Raw genomic sequence first — 15686 nt, 5'->3', positions numbered from 1 at the left:
GAACTTTTTTCTCCCACGCTGAGACTCTGTCCCCATGAAACACACACACGCCCCCTTCCCCAGCCCCTGGCACCCACCATCCTACTGTCTGTTTCTACGAATTTAATGACTCTTGGGATCTTATATGAGTGGAATCACACAATATTAGTCCTTCTGTGACTGGCTGATCTGTGGGCCCCCAGTCTAGTTTCATTACTGATTTGCTTGTATTCAGTAGGAAGGAAAGTTTCCTCTGCTGTTTGAAGAAATCTGTGTTTTAACTGAGGGAAAGCTTTCTTCCTGAGAGCACGTTGGGTTTGCTGGTCCGTTACCCTCACTGTCAGCCAGACGGGACCTTGAGGGAGGGACACACCAGTCAGTGTAGTGGGGGCAGGTTCTGAGCCCTGGGCTGCGGCGGCCGGCAGAGAGGACACTGACGGGGCACACGCCTTGGTCACGCAGGGCCTCTGGTTGGCCCTCTGCAATGGCTCTCAGAGCCTGGAGCGTTGTAAACATCACAGTGAGTGTTCCAGTGCTGGGTGAGCTTGGTTCCATTGCGTTTGCATTTGCTCCCCTCCCTGTGGCCAGTCAGCCCCCAGGGAATGCGGAGGGCAAAGGTGCTGGCTTTCACGTGGGGCCGCTGGGGGCTGGGGCGGGACCTGGGGACCCGCTGTGCCATGTCTGCTCTCGCCTGACTCTGACTTCCCTCCCCAGATGCTGAAGTTCAGAACCGTCCGGGGTGGCCTGACGCTCCTGGGCATCCGCCGAACCTCCACTGCCCCGGCCGCCTCCCCACATGTCCGGCGCCTGGAGTACAAGCCCATCAAGAAAGTCATGGTGGCCAACAGAGGTGAGCGCCCGGGGCCAGCGAGAAGAGCCCCTGTGCAGCCCCAGCCTGGGCTTCCTCCTCGGCCCCTGCTCCCCCCCCCCCCGGGCGTGCTGTCCACTTCTCTGAGACCCCGGGAAGCTAACTTCTCATCCCATGGACCCCACACCCCAGGTGAGATCGCCATCCGCGTGTTCCGCGCCTGCACAGAGCTGGGTATCCGTACCGTGGCTGTGTACTCGGAGCAGGACACGGGCCAGATGCACCGGCAGAAAGCCGACGAAGCCTACCTCATCGGCCGCGGCCTGGCCCCTGTGCAGGCCTACCTGCACATCCCAGACATCATCAAGGTGGCCAAGGTGAGCCAGGCAGCAGGGGCGTGTGCACGCGCGTGTGTGCGTGTGTGCGCGTGTGCGCGTGTGTGAGCGTGTGCGTGTGTGTGTGAGTGTGTGCGTGTGTGTGCGTGTGTGAGCGTGTGCACGTGTGTGAGCGTGTGCACGTGTGTGTGTGCGTGCACTTGTGCACGTGTGTGAGCGTGTGCACGTGTGTGTGCGTGTGTGCGCGCGTGCGCTTGTGCGTGTGTGTGCGCGTGTGTGCTTGTGCGCATGTGTGAGCGTGTGTGCGTGTGTGTGCGCGTGTGTGTGCGTGTGTCTGTGCGTGTGTGTGTGTAGGGCTGCGGCTGGGTCCTGTGCCTTCCCCAGGCCACGCTGGCCCCCACAGCCAGCAGTGTCTGTGGGTGGGTGGATGGATGATGGATGGGTGGATGGATGCATCAGTGAATGAGTGAACAAAGGAACAAGTCCAGCAAGCGAGGTGGGGAAGGCATGAGAGCCCCAGGGTGTGGTCGGGGCCTGTGGGGGGAACTGAAGGGGCATGCCACTCCTGCCTGCACCCTAGGAAAACAATGTGGACGCGGTGCATCCCGGCTACGGGTTCCTGTCGGAGCGCGCAGACTTCGCCCAGGCCTGCCAGGACGCAGGGGTCCGCTTCATCGGGCCCAGCCCAGAGGTGGTCCGCAAGATGGGGGACAAGGTGGAAGCCCGGGCCATCGCCATCACTGCAGGTGGGTACAGCAGGCGTCCAGGCAGGGGGCTGGTGGGTTTGGGCACTGCAGCCAGTGACGAAGGCCCCACATGCCTGTCTCCCCACAGGTGTCCCCGTAGTTCCTGGCACAGACGCCCCTATCACTTCCCTGCATGAGGCGCACGAGTTCTCCAACACCTACGGCTTTCCCATCATCTTTAAGGCCGCCTATGGCGGTGGGGGGAGGGGCATGAGGGTCGTGCACAGCTACGAGGTGAGTGGGGGCGCCCGCAGCGCAGCCCCAGGGTGGGGGTGCGCGGGGTGGTGCCCAGGGCCCAACCCCTGCTGGGTCTTCGTCCACATAGGAGCTGGAGGAGAACTACACCCGGGCCTACTCGGAGGCTCTGGCTGCTTTTGGGAACGGGGCGCTGTTCGTGGAGAAGTTCATTGAGAATCCGCGTCACATCGAGGTGCAGATCCTGGGTGAGTGGGGCGTACCCGCCGCTGCACGAGGCAGGAGCCCGCAGGCCCCGACCTTCCTTCCAGGGGCGGGCCTTTGGGCCATTTCCAGAAGCTCGCCCTCAGGAAGACCCTCCCACAAAGGTGGGGTGGGCCTAGGGGAGGCCGTTTGTCTCCCGGCTGCCCCCACTGCTGGGAGCAGGCACTGATGGGCCACAGCGCTGGTGTGGGGCTTGTCAGGCGTCCAGGAGATGCGCAGACCCAGAAGCTGAGCCCAGCTTGCCTCCCACCCTAGGGGACCAGTACGGGAACATTCTGCACCTGTACGAGAGAGACTGTTCCATCCAGCGGCGGCACCAGAAAGTGGTCGAGATTGCCCCTGCCGCCCACCTAGACCCCCAGCTTCGGACCCGGCTCACCAGTGACTCTGTCAAACTTGCTAAGCAGGTGAAGGGCAGGGGCTCTTGGGTACAGTCCCCACACAGAGACGAGGAGCCTGTTCCTGCAGGACACGGGCCCAGAGGTGGATAGTCCACTGGGGAGCAGGGAGGCCCAGGGTGACCGGCTCTGGGAAGGGAGGGCAGGACTCTGCTGGAGGGCAGATGGCTGCTGAGGGTCCTCAGGACCCTTGTCATGAGAGCAGAGGCACCAGGCCCAGAGGCCAAGCCTGGAGTCCAGGAAGGCTGAGAGGAGGGAGGGAAAGAGGCCGCCGGCCACTCCCTCAGCGCCCTCTGCACCGATCGAGCTTCTCCTGGAACAAAGGGCATGAGGGGCAGTGCATTCTGTCAAGATTAAGAAACCTTATGGAGGCATTGGGTCCTCACTCGTCCTTAGCTGTCCGCTGCAGCACAGTTGTCGCAGCCCTTTACTGCTAAGGGACCATCTCTGCCCATCTCTGCTCTGCCGGGGCACGGAGGCCAGAGATGGCAGCGGCGTCCGGCAGTGGCCTGCCCCCAGACTGGGCTCGGGAGAGCGCCTGCGATGGCCAGGCCTCAGCAGGGGCCCTGCTCTCCGTTCTCGGCCCTCCTCATCCCATCCCCTCGCAGAGTCCAGACATCCTGTCCCCACCTCTGCCTTCCCTTCCGAGAGCCCCAGATGACAGCATCTTTTCAGATCGGCCCCGCACCCCCTCGGCCCCTAGGTTGTCCCTGTTCCTCTTTCCTTTCAGAGCTGTGCTCCCTCAGGGCAGCCGGGCCCAGAAGAGGACAGCACATGTCACCTTCCCCAAACTGAAAAGCCTGGGCTGGGGCTCTGCAGTGAGACTTCAGCCACAGTTAATATGAGGCGTTGATTAGGGTCCAATTTAGAGTTGAGGTTTTGGTTATTTCATATGAGGACTGTTTTTACCTTGAGTTTGGTCTTATTTATTGGCTTACTATTACTTAATATCTCATTCCATAACAGATTTGAGGGAGCCAACTGAAGTCTAGTTTGTGGTTTTGGTTGGACCAGAGTGAAACTGGAATTAGGGTTGAATTTTGAGTTAGAATCATCATTGGTTGGTTCCTCTCAAGTGGCATTTGTCTGGGTGGTCGCCGCAGGCGATGACAGGGTAGAGGGGAACTTTCTGAAGCCCCTCTAAGGATAAGACGCATCCAGGAGAGGCCGGGGTACGCGTCGGTGGGGCCTGTGGGGCAGATGGGAGTGTCTGTCTTGCCCCGAAGAGCTGGGTGCAGCCATCTGAGGCCCCCGGCAGAGTCCTGAAGAGCTGGCCAGGCTGGGAGGCAGGGGCCCAGCCGTGGGCTCTGGGGGCAGGGCTGGTGGGCTGCCTGCCGTCTGTGGGGGCAGGGAGGCTACAATCTGTCCCTGTCAGGCGCCCATCGTCACTGCGCCCTGCTCATGTGGCCGCTCTACAGGTGGGCTACGAGAACGCGGGCACCGTGGAGTTCCTGGTGGACAAGCATGGCAAGCATTACTTCATCGAGGTCAACTCCCGCCTGCAGGTGGAGCACACTGTCACCGAGGAGATCACCGAGTGAGCACGGGCTGGGCCAGGAGTCAGGGGTCAGGGGTCAGCCCAGGGGCAGGCTAAAGGGAAGCAGTATCCTCCCATTTTGAGTAGAATCCTCTCAGTGGCTCCTGGCGGGCACACAACCTGGGGCTCAGCTCACTCTCCCTGTGGTAGAGAACAGTTACTCACTTTTTACAAAAATGATTATTATAAAAGCATGACATGGTTGTTGTGTTAGTACAAAGGAGCAAATAAAAAACAATTCAGAGCCCTGCCCTCAGAACTGGGGACTGAGGCGCCCCCGGCTGTGCCGTGCTGCAAGTCAACAGTCTCAATGTGGGGGGAAGTTAGATGAGGAAGTCGAGGCTCAGAGAGGTTAAGAGAGTTGTCCAAGGTCACACAGCTGGGACTGGAACCCAGGTCTTTCTCCAGCCCTGTGCTGTATTTCCTAAGCCCACTCAAAATCTTTTGGTTTTTTTCCATCTTGATTTACTTTACTATGTAAATAGTTTGACACAATTGCGATGTTTTGCATAACAGTTTTATTCTACTTTTTAAATTTAATATTTGCTGAAGGCATTTCCCCCGGGCCATTGTACTTGGTCAGTTCACATCTTTGGGCCTGAATCTGCCTCCCTCTCTGAAGAGTTCTGAGGACCAACACCTTTTGTGGGGTTACCTGAGCACAGGTTAAGCAACATCTTGCCTAATTAGCTTTCTCGATTGCTTGTACCAATTTGTTCTCCCACAAGCATCGAATATAGGCAGTTTAAAAAACCTGCCCATTTCATAAACAATTAAAATGGTCTTTCCTTGTTTCAAGATTCATATTTCGAGCCATTTAGTTGTTAAGCCCTGGCTTGGGGCCAGTCTCTCTCATTGGGACTTTCCTGGCTGTTCCTTCCCCGACCTCTCACCCCACCTGAGAGTGAGAATGTGGTGGGGGGCTCCTGCCTTTGCTCAGCATGTGCACGGAGGCCCCTAGACTCAGCTTTCTCGAGGTAAAGGCTGCGTTGAGGCAGATGTGCCAGCCTCATACTCTGGCCCTACGTGACTTTCTCCCTGTTGTGCTGCTGTAAAGTTGTTGACCTTGAACCTGCCATGAGCCTGCTCTGCGAAGGTCAGACGTCTGCTTACTTGTGGAGGTTTGAGCCAGACAGACACAGGCTGCCTGCAGGTTCTTCCCAGGTCACGAGCTGTGTGGCGCTAGGGCGAGCTGTGGCCTCTCTGACCTCGGGCTCCTCCTCTGGTAGGAGTGACAGACTCTCAGAACATTGCTGTGGAGCTAGAGCTTGGAAAGAGCACAGCCGTAGTCCGTGGCGTGCAGATGTGGTGATGCCTGGTGACCGTCATCACTGCTATGAGGTGGTTTAGCAGGAAATACAAACCATGGAGGAAAGTTGGCCAAGGAAGTTTCCAGGCTGTCCCTGCCACAAGCCTCGGTGACAATAAATTCAAGACACGGAGGTTTTTCTAACAGCTGCTCCTTAGAATGGCAGTCAGTGGGGCAGACTTATAAAGCTCACATTTGGAGAGCTCTGTGCTCTCAGATCTTCGGTGGGGCGGGGCGGGGCGGGGGGGGGGGGGCTTGGACACAAGCCCAGCTGCAATAGGTCCTGAGAGGATAGCATCCTGACCACAGTGCCCACCCATGTGGCCCCTCCCCATTTCAAGGATCCTGGCCTTCACAACCCCACTCTCTTGCAACCCCCCCATACCCCCCCCCCACAAACACAGAGCGCCACAAACCGCCCTAAGAATGGGAGTCTGAGGCTTCAAATCCAGGCTTAACGAAGGGAGGGTTTGGGGTCGGGGACAGGAGGACAGAGAGACCCCAGGGAGAAAGAAGGGCAGAGCACAGGGAGGGGTAGTTTGTGGGGTGCAGGAGCAGATTCATGCAAATAGTGCAGGAGGCGACCCCAGCCTCCCTCCAGCTGCCATGTTCTCATTCAGACCGTGCAGTTCCCAGCCCGGGGTGGGGGGTGCAGGATGGGCAGGGCGGGCCAGGTCTGTGTGTGGACCACAGCCGCCTCCATCCCTTGCCTCACACTCCCCTCCTGGTCTGTCTTCTGACCTGCAGTGTGGACCTGGTCCACGCCCAGATCCACGTGGCCGAGGGCCGGAGCCTGCCTGACCTGGGCCTGCGGCAGGAGAATATCCGCATCAACGGCTGTGCCATCCAGTGCCGGGTCACCACCGAGGACCCCGCACGCAGCTTCCAGCCGGACACCGGCCGCATCGAGGTAGGCGCTCATTTCCACATTCATTCCAAGGGGCGCACTGTGGGTCTCGGCCTGCGTGGAGACTCCCTTGGGCTCGACTGCTCTCCCAGGGGCACAAAGGAGCCAGGGGGCCCGGCAGTGAGGGAGAACCCTCGCTTGGGCTGTGCTGAAACTGGCGTAGAGTGTGGGAGCCAGGCACGGTCTGAGATTTGGGGGAGCGCTCTGTGGGGAGATGCTGCCGTGTGCACAGGCCAGCGAGCCAGTGGGCCAGTCACCGGGACAGGCAGCAGGGCAGTTGGTGGAACCAAAGGCAGGGGCCCCACTGAGCCCAGGCCCTTGACTGTTGTCACAAGAGCCATAGACGGAGCAGTGCTGCTGGCCTCTGTCCTGCTGGCCTCTGTCCTGCTTTCAGTCTGAGGGAGGGTGGCTGGCAAGGCAGCATCCAGGGGTGCAGCACAGAATTGGGGCCCAGATGTCCTAGCTGAGGGGCCAAGCTGAGCAACGTGACCTGTAAAGGTGAATGAGGGAATCCGGAGGTGGTCGGGGGCAGGGAGGAGGTTGAGGGGGGCCCACCCCCCGCTGCCTCTGGGGACACTTCCTCTTTGGAGACACTGCCTGCACCTTCTCCTCTCACACAGCCATCTGTCCCCTCCCCTCCCTGATCCTGTCCCATGGCTGAGAGCAGGAGCCCTGAGGCCTGCTCGGGTGGCATTCCCTGGCCCCTATGTCATGCTGGCTAAAAATCCCTCTGGATCCTGTGTGTCACCGGCTCTGCCACTGCCTCTGCTGGTCTCCTGCCTGAGCCTCCCAGGAAGCAGCACAGGAGCTCAGGGGAGGGCGGGGACGATTTTGAGACAGGTCCTGGGCTTCTGGGGGGCTGTCTGGGTTCTGAAAGTCACATAGAGCTGGTAGGCTCAAGGCAGAGAGCTGCCAGCCGCATTCTGTTTCTGGAATAATCTGAGTCTGCAGGTGGGGGCCAGCCCCAATGGCCGACTGCTGCCCAGCGGGAGGGCCCTGAGTTCTCTGCCTGCGACCAGGAAGGGGCAGCCCTGCGATGTGACACGACGCTGCCTTCTCCCCGCTGCCCTCCCAAGGCCTGGTTCACCACAGAATATTTTTAGCTGACAGTCCTGCTCACAGCTGAGTGTTCACCCTTAAATATTTTATTAAGTTCCTTTTTATCGAACACAGGCCTGTGTGCTCAGAAGCAGAAACGCGGTGCAGTGGCTGTCCCAGGCCCCTCCACTCCTCCTCTCCTTACCTCACAGGGGTCCCCCTGCTTGGTGCAGGCTCCCCTGCCCCCATCACGGGCTTCACATGTGTGTGCTGCAGTTACCCCCTGAACCTCTGGCCCCACTGTGGTCCCGTCTCCATTAGACTATGTGTTTGGAGCCCCCGGGTCTGCCCCCCAAGTCTCTCTCTGACCCACCGTTCTCCCCATCCCTCCCTCTCTGGGCACTGGCAGAAATTAAACAAAACTTCACAAGCCAGAGCTGGGGTTAACCGGTGGGTGCATTCGTGCTGGGCCTACACTTGTCCAGCCTGGGCCGGGGGCCGAATGTTGCCTCTGGCCTCCGAGCTGGTTCCTGACCCCACTCACCTCTTCCCCAGGTGTTCCGGAGTGGGGAGGGCATGGGCATCCGCCTGGATAACGCTTCTGCCTTCCAAGGGGCTGTCATCTCCCCCCATTACGACTCCCTGCTGGTCAAAGTCATCGCCCACGGCAAAGACCACCCCACAGCGGCCACCAAGATGAGCAGAGCCCTGGCCGAGTTCCGAGTCCGAGGCGTGAAGGTGAGAGGTCATTTACATCCCTGCGTCTGTCCTGCCCTTCGCTGCATGTGGACTCTCCGGGCTGCACCCGGTCACTGCTGCTGCCAGGCCCTCTGTGTCCCTGGGAGTCAGCCAGGGCACCGGCCCTCGGCCAGGTGCGAGTCTTCCTCTACGCTTCTCCCACCCTCCTGGGTGAGATCCTGGAATGTGTGTAAAATCCTTATGCTTTCCCTCTGGAAAGTCCGACCCCACAGATTTCGGCAGGGGTGCCGGAGCCTGTGTTTTGAAAAAGCTCTCCAGGGAATTCTTAATTCCAGGCAAATGGGGAGCCCCTAGGCAAGAGCACAGGCCATATGGCTGAGGTCACTTTGCACAAAGTCAGACCCCCGCCCGCCCTCACTGTCCCTCCACCTGGCCTGGCACGTGCTTCTGGGGCAGCGGGAAGGGCAGCCGCAGCCCAGAGGCGTGAGCAGGGCGGAGGGAGGCCAGGGCCCCCGCCCTCGGGGTCTCACAGCCCAGAGGCCGGCAGGAACCCAAAATGCCCACTGGCGTCTTGGTCGGGCTCTGTAGCTAGAGATGAAACCACAGCCACACATTGTCTTGCCTTGAGGCCGGCGCTGCCATGTGTCTGTGGGAGTCTCCTGGGCAGATGCTGCCATCAGACCCTTGACAGGCCCCACTGTAGGGGGTGGCCGCCAGGCAGACCAGCTCTTCATCCTCTTCTGGGAGTTCCCACAGGATGGGCGCCCACAGCAGAGGACTCGCTGCCTTGCCTGCCGTGCACGAGCTGTGCAGGGGGCTGGCTGCCGGCCCCCCGGCGTCCCCTTCTCAGCTGCTTGCTCGGCCAGTGGGGTTGAGGCACGTGAGCAGTGCTGCCCTCCCAGCGCTCTGTCACTCCTCTCACCTGCTGGCCAAGCGCTGTGGTGTGTCCTGGCAGATGCCCCAGTGGGTGCAGAAGCCTTTGAAGAAAGTATGTGGGAGGGAGAGTGGGAGGGAGGGAGCCCGTGGGTCTGTGCTGGCTGGCATCTCCCCTCAGGCCATCAGCCCACCTCACAGGCATCGGAGCTTCTAGGCGCCAGGGGTCTCTGCGCTCTTCCATGAGGAGCCTGAGGGCTTCTGGTCTGCACGTGGCAGAGACGTGTCATGATGTCCTGTGCTCAGCCCGAGTTCTTGATGAGGGGGCTTGGTTTTCCCGGCGTGGTGTCCTGGGGCTGCTTCCAGGGCTGGGTAGCCAGTGTGTACCGTGACCCCAGTAGGGAACCCTGCTACCCACCCCGTTGCTGTGTCATCCTTCTTGGTGAGTCCAGCTGTCCCCTGTGGTTGTGCCCCTGGGCCATGGGACCCCTGACCTGTTTGATAGCCTGGAGGGCTCACAAGCACTTAGTGTCTGAAGGCCCTGGAGGTGGAGAAGGGGCATCAGGGTCATGGGGCTACAGGCAGAAGGTGGGAGGCTAGTGCAGGACACAGGTTCCCAGTTCCTGGGTGCACCAGTGTCCCCCCCAAATGTGCACCCACACCAGGCCACTGGCTCCTGCCATGCCTGTAGCCTCTGCCAGCCCTGCACTTGCCACCCTGTGGCTCTTTGCCCCTCCCCATCTTGCATGCTGTGCCTCCCTCCTGCCCTCCCCCCCAACCCTCTCCATGCCCTTGCGGGGCTCAAGCGCCCCTGCTCTTCTTTGCTGAGAACCTTGTTCCATTTACTTAAACCAGGATCTCTCATGAGCTACACCCAGGTATGTGTCCGGGGCTGGGAGGGCAGGCACGTGTCTGTCAGCACTGTGCAAACCCACAAGTGTGTGAGCTTGGCCTGCACTTGTGCACACACACTGTGCCAGCTCTCACCGGGCTGCTCGTCAGAACCAAGCGGGCCTTATACAAAAACCCCCTGGGCACATGCACTGTGGCTGGCATGACCTGGGCACCACTGCAGGACCTGGGGTGCCAGCGCTCACCCTCCACAGTGGGGGCCAGGACCCTGCATGTTTTCGAAGCATTTGGGTGTGCCTGGCACTGGGGGACCACGTGTGCCTATTTTCGTGTCCGGAGCACTGATTCCTTCCAGCCGATGCCCAGGCGCCATGATTGTTTGGGAGGTACTGGTAGGGCCCAGGCTGAGGCCAGAGGAAGCAGAGCAAGGCAGCCACGCCTGGACTGTGGCTCCTCGGGCCGGAGGCTAGAGCAGGCCAGTGGCCATGAGGGTGTGGGCACCCCGCTGGTGTTTGCCCCTCGTATCCGGCGTAGGAGGTTTGACTCAGTCTTTCCAGACAAGCCCAGAGTGAAGTCATGGGGGTGTCTGACCACCGGGGAGCTAAGATCACACTCGGCCTGCAGCACTGACTGGAACCTTCCAGAGGGTCCTGGGCAGTGGGATTCCAAGCCCGTCCCAATCCCTTTGGGGTGACATTTTACAAATTAGATTCCCTGGGAGACGGTGAATAAGGTTGTGACCAACAGGGGCCGGTCTGAGTTGTGTTAATGTCACCGGCTCAGATGCCTTTGCCCCTGGGGACTGTGCCATCTCCCTCCTGCTCCCGTGGCCACTGTGCATTGTAGGCTCCACGCTGCTGTGAGGACCTCACATCCTGTCCATGGCCTGCCAGCAGGGGTCCTCTGCACCTACAGATGCACGCACAGCTCTGAGGGTCCAGCTCCCGCAGTTCTCTAGGGGCTGGGACTGGGCTCACACGGGTCGGAAGGCACCAGAAGGATGAGGAGGCCAAGGGCACCCCAGGCTGCACGGGCCGCCTCTACGGGGCTGGCAGCCCCAGCCCTGAGCCTGTCCTGTCCACGCGCCTCCACCGGCCCCCCTCAGGGAACCTAGCAGGACCAGACCAGAGATTAGCACTGAGGTGTCCCCAATCATTTTATTATAAAGACAAACAAGACTCCCCCTTGGTGGCTGCAGCCCCTGCCTCGACGGCTGTGAGCACCTGTCGGAAGGACCTGTCCCCTCAAGCCAGAACCAGGGAAATGGCCCCCTGTCCTGCCAAGCACGAGGGGGCCTGAGGTACCGCGGGTAGACCCGGGAGGGACTCCCGGCCGTGCTCACCCACCCAGGCCAGGGGCCGGCTGCCCTTTGCCCTCCGCCCCAGGCGACTCCCCTCCCATCATACCACACTCTCTTCCAGCCTCTCTGCACTGCCCCCCGCTCCCCGGCACCCAGCCCCCAGCAGCCCCCCATGGACAGAGTGGCTCCGCCGGGCCCAGGCTCCTCCGAGGCGCCTGGCGTAACCATAGCACCCGCCGCTGTCTCCCAGGTCCAGGGAGCAGCTGCGCTGGGGGCGAGGCGGGGGGCTCCGTGGTGGGTGGGTCTTGGGGGTGGGGCTGGGGCCTCCATTGGTCTGGGACTGGACATGGCTGAGCTTGAGGGGGAGGCGGCCATTCCCAGCCCCCCGGCCCCGAACCAGCAAGGCCACAGTGAAGACCAGTAAGGCAGCCACCAGCACACCCCCCACAGCCACGGTCAGGGTCCCGCCCAGCACATGGGCCTGCAGGGCGTGGCACAGGGGCGTGGCAGGCAGCGTGGAGAAGTGGGCACAGCCCAGCAGCTTGGTGGCTGTGAGGTCGGAAGGCCCAGCGGCAGGTGACAGGGCCAGTAGGCAGAGGTCATAGTCGGCACCAGGGACCAGGTGCTTCAGCAGGAAGTGGTGGCTGGAGGCTGGGACGATCCTGCGGGCAAAGTCTGGTGGTCAGAGCCCAGGCGTCGGGGGCCAGGGCCTGGGTCCACCCCACATGGCCTCACAGCCCCCGTCACAGCCCTCCCTCGCCATGCGCTCCCAGATCCCAGCTCTAAACAGCCGCTTCCCCTAGGACCACACGACCTTGTATGTTTAATCAAGAAGGCGGAGAAATCAAGACAGGCATGCATGTGTGGCCGGAGCCAGTGCAGGGGGACAGACAGGTGTGTGCCGACAGGCCCAGGGCGAGCCCAGGAGACCTCACAGAGACAGAAATAACATGCATGTACGTTGGCCACATGCTAAAACAGAGCATGGCCAGGAGGCCTGCAGCCGGTTCAGCCACAGGGACAGACCCCTGCGGCACTGCCCACCCTCTCCCAGCACTGCCCACCTTCTGTCCCTGCCCTCTGCACCCCAACCCCCCCTCCTCCCCCAGGCAGCTCTGAAGCTAAGGAGGAGTGTGTGGAAACCCCAAGGAGAGGAGGAGCAGGAGGTGGCCCCGCCCTAAAGGAGGGAGCCCAGAGGCTGCAAAGTGGGTCCTCACCGGTAGATGAGGGTCTCGTCCTCGCTGCTGTTGTACTGAATTTGGAACATCCACACGGAGTCTGCTGGCCGCCCTGGCCCCCAGCTCACCAGCCCTGAGGTGGCGGTCACCTCCGTTACCTGCACGGCTGGTTCAGACTCTAGTGTCCCCTCGCCCTCTGCAGCAGTGCGGGCCGAAGCAGCAATGTCCGAGGGCCCCGGCCGGCCACCTTCAGTGCTGCCATTCCCGCCATGGGGTAAGGCCAGCACCCGGAGCTCTACACGGGCTGTGGCCTCGCCGGCAGGGTTGGTGGCAATGCAGGTGTAGCCCCCTGCGTCCCCAGCGTTTGTCACCCCAATCTCCAGGGTCCCATTGGGGAAAGCTCGGGCTCGGGTGGAGTTGCCGACTAGCCGGTCATCGGGGCCGACCCAGTGCATGGTGGGTGCAGGGTCACCGAGGGCCCGGCACCGCAGTGTGGCCCGCTGGCCCTCCAGCACCCAGAGGCGCTGTGTGTGGCGGGCAATGAGGGGCGGTTCACAGGAGAACTCGCCCTCGGGCACGGCCCAGAAGTAGCGGCCAGCCAGGCCTGGCGGGGAGGCGCAGGTCTCTAGGTCGTCGGGCCGGGCCAGCCGCCGCAGCCACAACAGCTCACAGTTGCAGTGCAGGGGGTTCCCACTGAAGCTGAGCACCAGGGGAGCGGGTGAGGCCTCGGCGTCACGCCCCCGGGAGAAGAGCGGGTCGGGGGCCAGAGTGGCCAGGCGGTTGGAGGTGAGGTCAAGGCGGGAGAGCTGGCTGAGTTGGGCGAAGGCGCCTGGGGGCAGCGCGTCAATGAGGTTGTGGTCCAGGTTGAGGGTGTGCAGGGCAGGCATGGCGCCGATGCCAGCCCAGGGCACCTGCCGCAGGTTGTTGTAGGACAGGTCCAGGTCCTCCAGGCTGTCCAGGAAGTCGTCGAAGGCCCCGGGTGCGATGCGGCCCAGCTGGTTGCCGCTCAGGATGAGATGCTGCAGGTTGACAGGCCCCCGCAGGCTGCCAGTGCCCAGCTCCACCAGCCTGTTGCCATCCAGGTGCAGGGAGCGCAGGCTCTCCAGGTCCCCGAAGGCGCGGGCCCCGATGCGAGTGATGGCGTTGCGGGACAGTGTCAGGTCCACCAGCCCTGTCATGTTGCGGAAGTCTGGTGGCCCCAAAGCCTGGATGAAGTTGTCAGCCAGCCGCAGCTCCACTGTGCGCCGGTCCACATTGGGCGGCACGAACAGTAGGCCTCGGTGGGCACAGAGGGTGCTGAGCGACTCAGATAGGTTCTGGCAGACGCAGGGCAGGGGGCAGGCCGCCGCTCCACTGGCCAGCAGCAGCAGCAGGAGCGGTGGGGCCATGGTGAGTGCCCTGCAGGGAAGGGCCCAGGCCCAGGCCCAGGTGGGGTTGCTGCAGGTGCTCACGGTGCCCAGAGCCCAGTCCTAGCGGGGGTCAGGGTCAGAGGCCCAAGGGGCCCCCAGGGCTGAGGGAAGGCTGGGGCCTACAGGTCCAACCCCCCCAGAGTAAAGATCACATCTCCCAAGCAGTTAGGGGGAGTCCAAGCTCTGGGGACAAGGTGAGGCCTGAGACCGGAAGCAGAGATGGGCATGAGAGCAGGGAGGGTCCCGGAACTTCCTTTCCCTGGCGTCCCTGGAATCGCCAGAGCACCCCCACTCCGCGTTATCCCCTCCCCCATCAGGGAAGGTGTCCCTCAAACCCCTCCCTTGGCCTGTCGCCCCTCCCCAGCCAGCCCCCACGCTGTGCCCTGCGCGGTGGGGGGAGGGGGGCCTCACCTGGTATCCGTAGTTCAGGGGGCGCGGGCCGGCCTCCCCATGGGCCCCGCCGGACCCCACCGACTCCAGGTGGCTCTCCGGCGGGGGCGAGGCCCGGGGTTGACCGGCCGCCCACCGGGCGCCCTCCAGCCCATGGCGCTTGGGCCCGCAGCCCCGGCTCACTCGGTTCCCGGCACCTTTTCCCGGCGCGGCTCGTGGCGGCGGACAGGCAGGCGGGTGCGCGCCAGCGAGCACGCGCGCCGCGGACACGCACGTGGAGGGCGGACGGGGAGGAGCGCGTGGGGATCCACCCGGGCTGGTTCCAGAGGTCACGGGGACACGCGGCCACTGCAGCGCCCACGGGTGGCTCCTGGTCACGCCCGAGGCTCGGGCCGGCGCAGGCCCGCCGCGCAGGCCCCTGGCGCTGCCGCAGCGCACTCACCCTGGCATAGGCGCGCGCGCCCCCGGGTACCCTGGCGCCCCGGCATCCCGCACCGCCCGGGCTCCTGCCGCCGCTGCGCGAACCGTCACTCTGCAGCCAGCCAGACAAAGCGCCAGCTCCCGGGCCCCTTCACCATCTCTCAGAGATGGGAGTCTTTGTCACATGTCGCTGGGCACCCTCCCCAACACACCCACACATGCCCACACACCCACACGTCCCCGCACCCACAGGCAGGGCCGGGTGCAAACCCGCACTGTTGCTGGGACCCTCGCTTCACAGACACACTCTGAAGGTCATAACCGTTCTGCATCACCGAGTCACGTGCAGGGTCCCCAACACGCACGGGGCCCTAGAGGGGGGGCTTGGGCGACGCCCCCGTCGAGGGTGCTGCGTGGTGGGGCCGCGAGGGCTCGGCTCCGGGCTGGCGCCGCGCCCCACTGCCCGCCTCTCCCTCCCCCTTCCCAGGCTCCCCGCCCGCCCTGCGAGCTGGGAGCCAACCGGTCTCCGCCTCCGGTCCTATTGGTCTGTGCGGCGCGGTTTCCCAGCAGGCCGGCGGAGGCACGCCGTTTAAAGGTGTGCGTCAGTGGTCCTCGCCATGCCCGCAGCCCCTCCCTCCTCTTCTGACCCCTGTCGGGCCATTTCCCTGGGAGAGCGGCCGTGGATTAGCCTGGGTCCTCGGAGAAAGGGCTCCTGATGGGGGTGGGGAGGTCCCGGCTTCCTGCCTCAGAGCTGAGGTTTGGGTGGGAGCTCAGACGAGGTGGGGCACCCTGGTCCTGCGTAGTGGTCGCCCAATTAGGATACAAGGGAAGGTACTCTTCCCCCCCCCCTCCCGCCGGGGGAATCTCCTAGTCCTCACGCTACCTGGATCCGCCCCCCTTCCCTTCCTTTCCCTTCCGACCTGATTCCTAAAGACCTGGTAGGTGGCAACTCAGGGAAACAGACCGAATTCTAATCTTGCCTGGCACAACAGGTAACCTTGGCAGGCTACTTAACCACGGAAACAATGTCCTCATCTGGGCCAAGGGGT

General features: G+C 62.6%; 2 protein-coding genes across 11 annotated transcripts in view; one reads left to right on the top strand and one right to left on the bottom strand.

The window, feature by feature from the left end:
- Positions 1-15686, top strand: part of PC (pyruvate carboxylase) — a 91971-nt gene that overhangs the window by 69378 nt on the left and 6907 nt on the right. For all 10 annotated transcript variants that reach the window (XM_019737667.2, XM_074336747.1, XM_074336746.1 and 7 more), the window contains 9 exons: positions 694-829; positions 980-1164; positions 1703-1868; positions 1957-2102; positions 2194-2311; positions 2583-2734; positions 4144-4262; positions 6319-6481; positions 8072-8254. In XM_019737667.2, the coding sequence (XP_019593226.2) occupies positions 694-829; positions 980-1164; positions 1703-1868; positions 1957-2102; positions 2194-2311; positions 2583-2734; positions 4144-4262; positions 6319-6481; positions 8072-8254 (1368 nt within the window). The remainder of the gene's footprint in view (positions 1-693; positions 830-979; positions 1165-1702; positions 1869-1956; positions 2103-2193; positions 2312-2582; positions 2735-4143; positions 4263-6318; positions 6482-8071; positions 8255-15686) is intronic.
- LRFN4 (leucine rich repeat and fibronectin type III domain containing 4) lies at positions 11079-15087 on the bottom strand. The gene is made up of 3 exons (XM_019737674.2): positions 14239-15087; positions 12458-13816; positions 11079-11902 (listed from the first exon to the last, which is right to left on the bottom strand). Exons 2-3 carry the CDS (start codon positions 13804-13806, stop codon positions 11341-11343), a joined length of 1911 nt encoding a protein of 636 aa, XP_019593233.1. The 5' UTR covers positions 13807-13816; positions 14239-15087; the 3' UTR covers positions 11079-11340.

This window comes from Rhinolophus sinicus, linkage group LG06 (genome assembly GCF_036562045.2).
Source record: "Rhinolophus sinicus isolate RSC01 linkage group LG06, ASM3656204v1, whole genome shotgun sequence".
NCBI lineage: Eukaryota > Metazoa > Chordata > Mammalia > Chiroptera > Rhinolophidae > Rhinolophus > Rhinolophus sinicus.
Note: the sequence above shows the minus strand (reverse complement) of the source record. Positions and strands in the feature narration are given on the sequence as shown.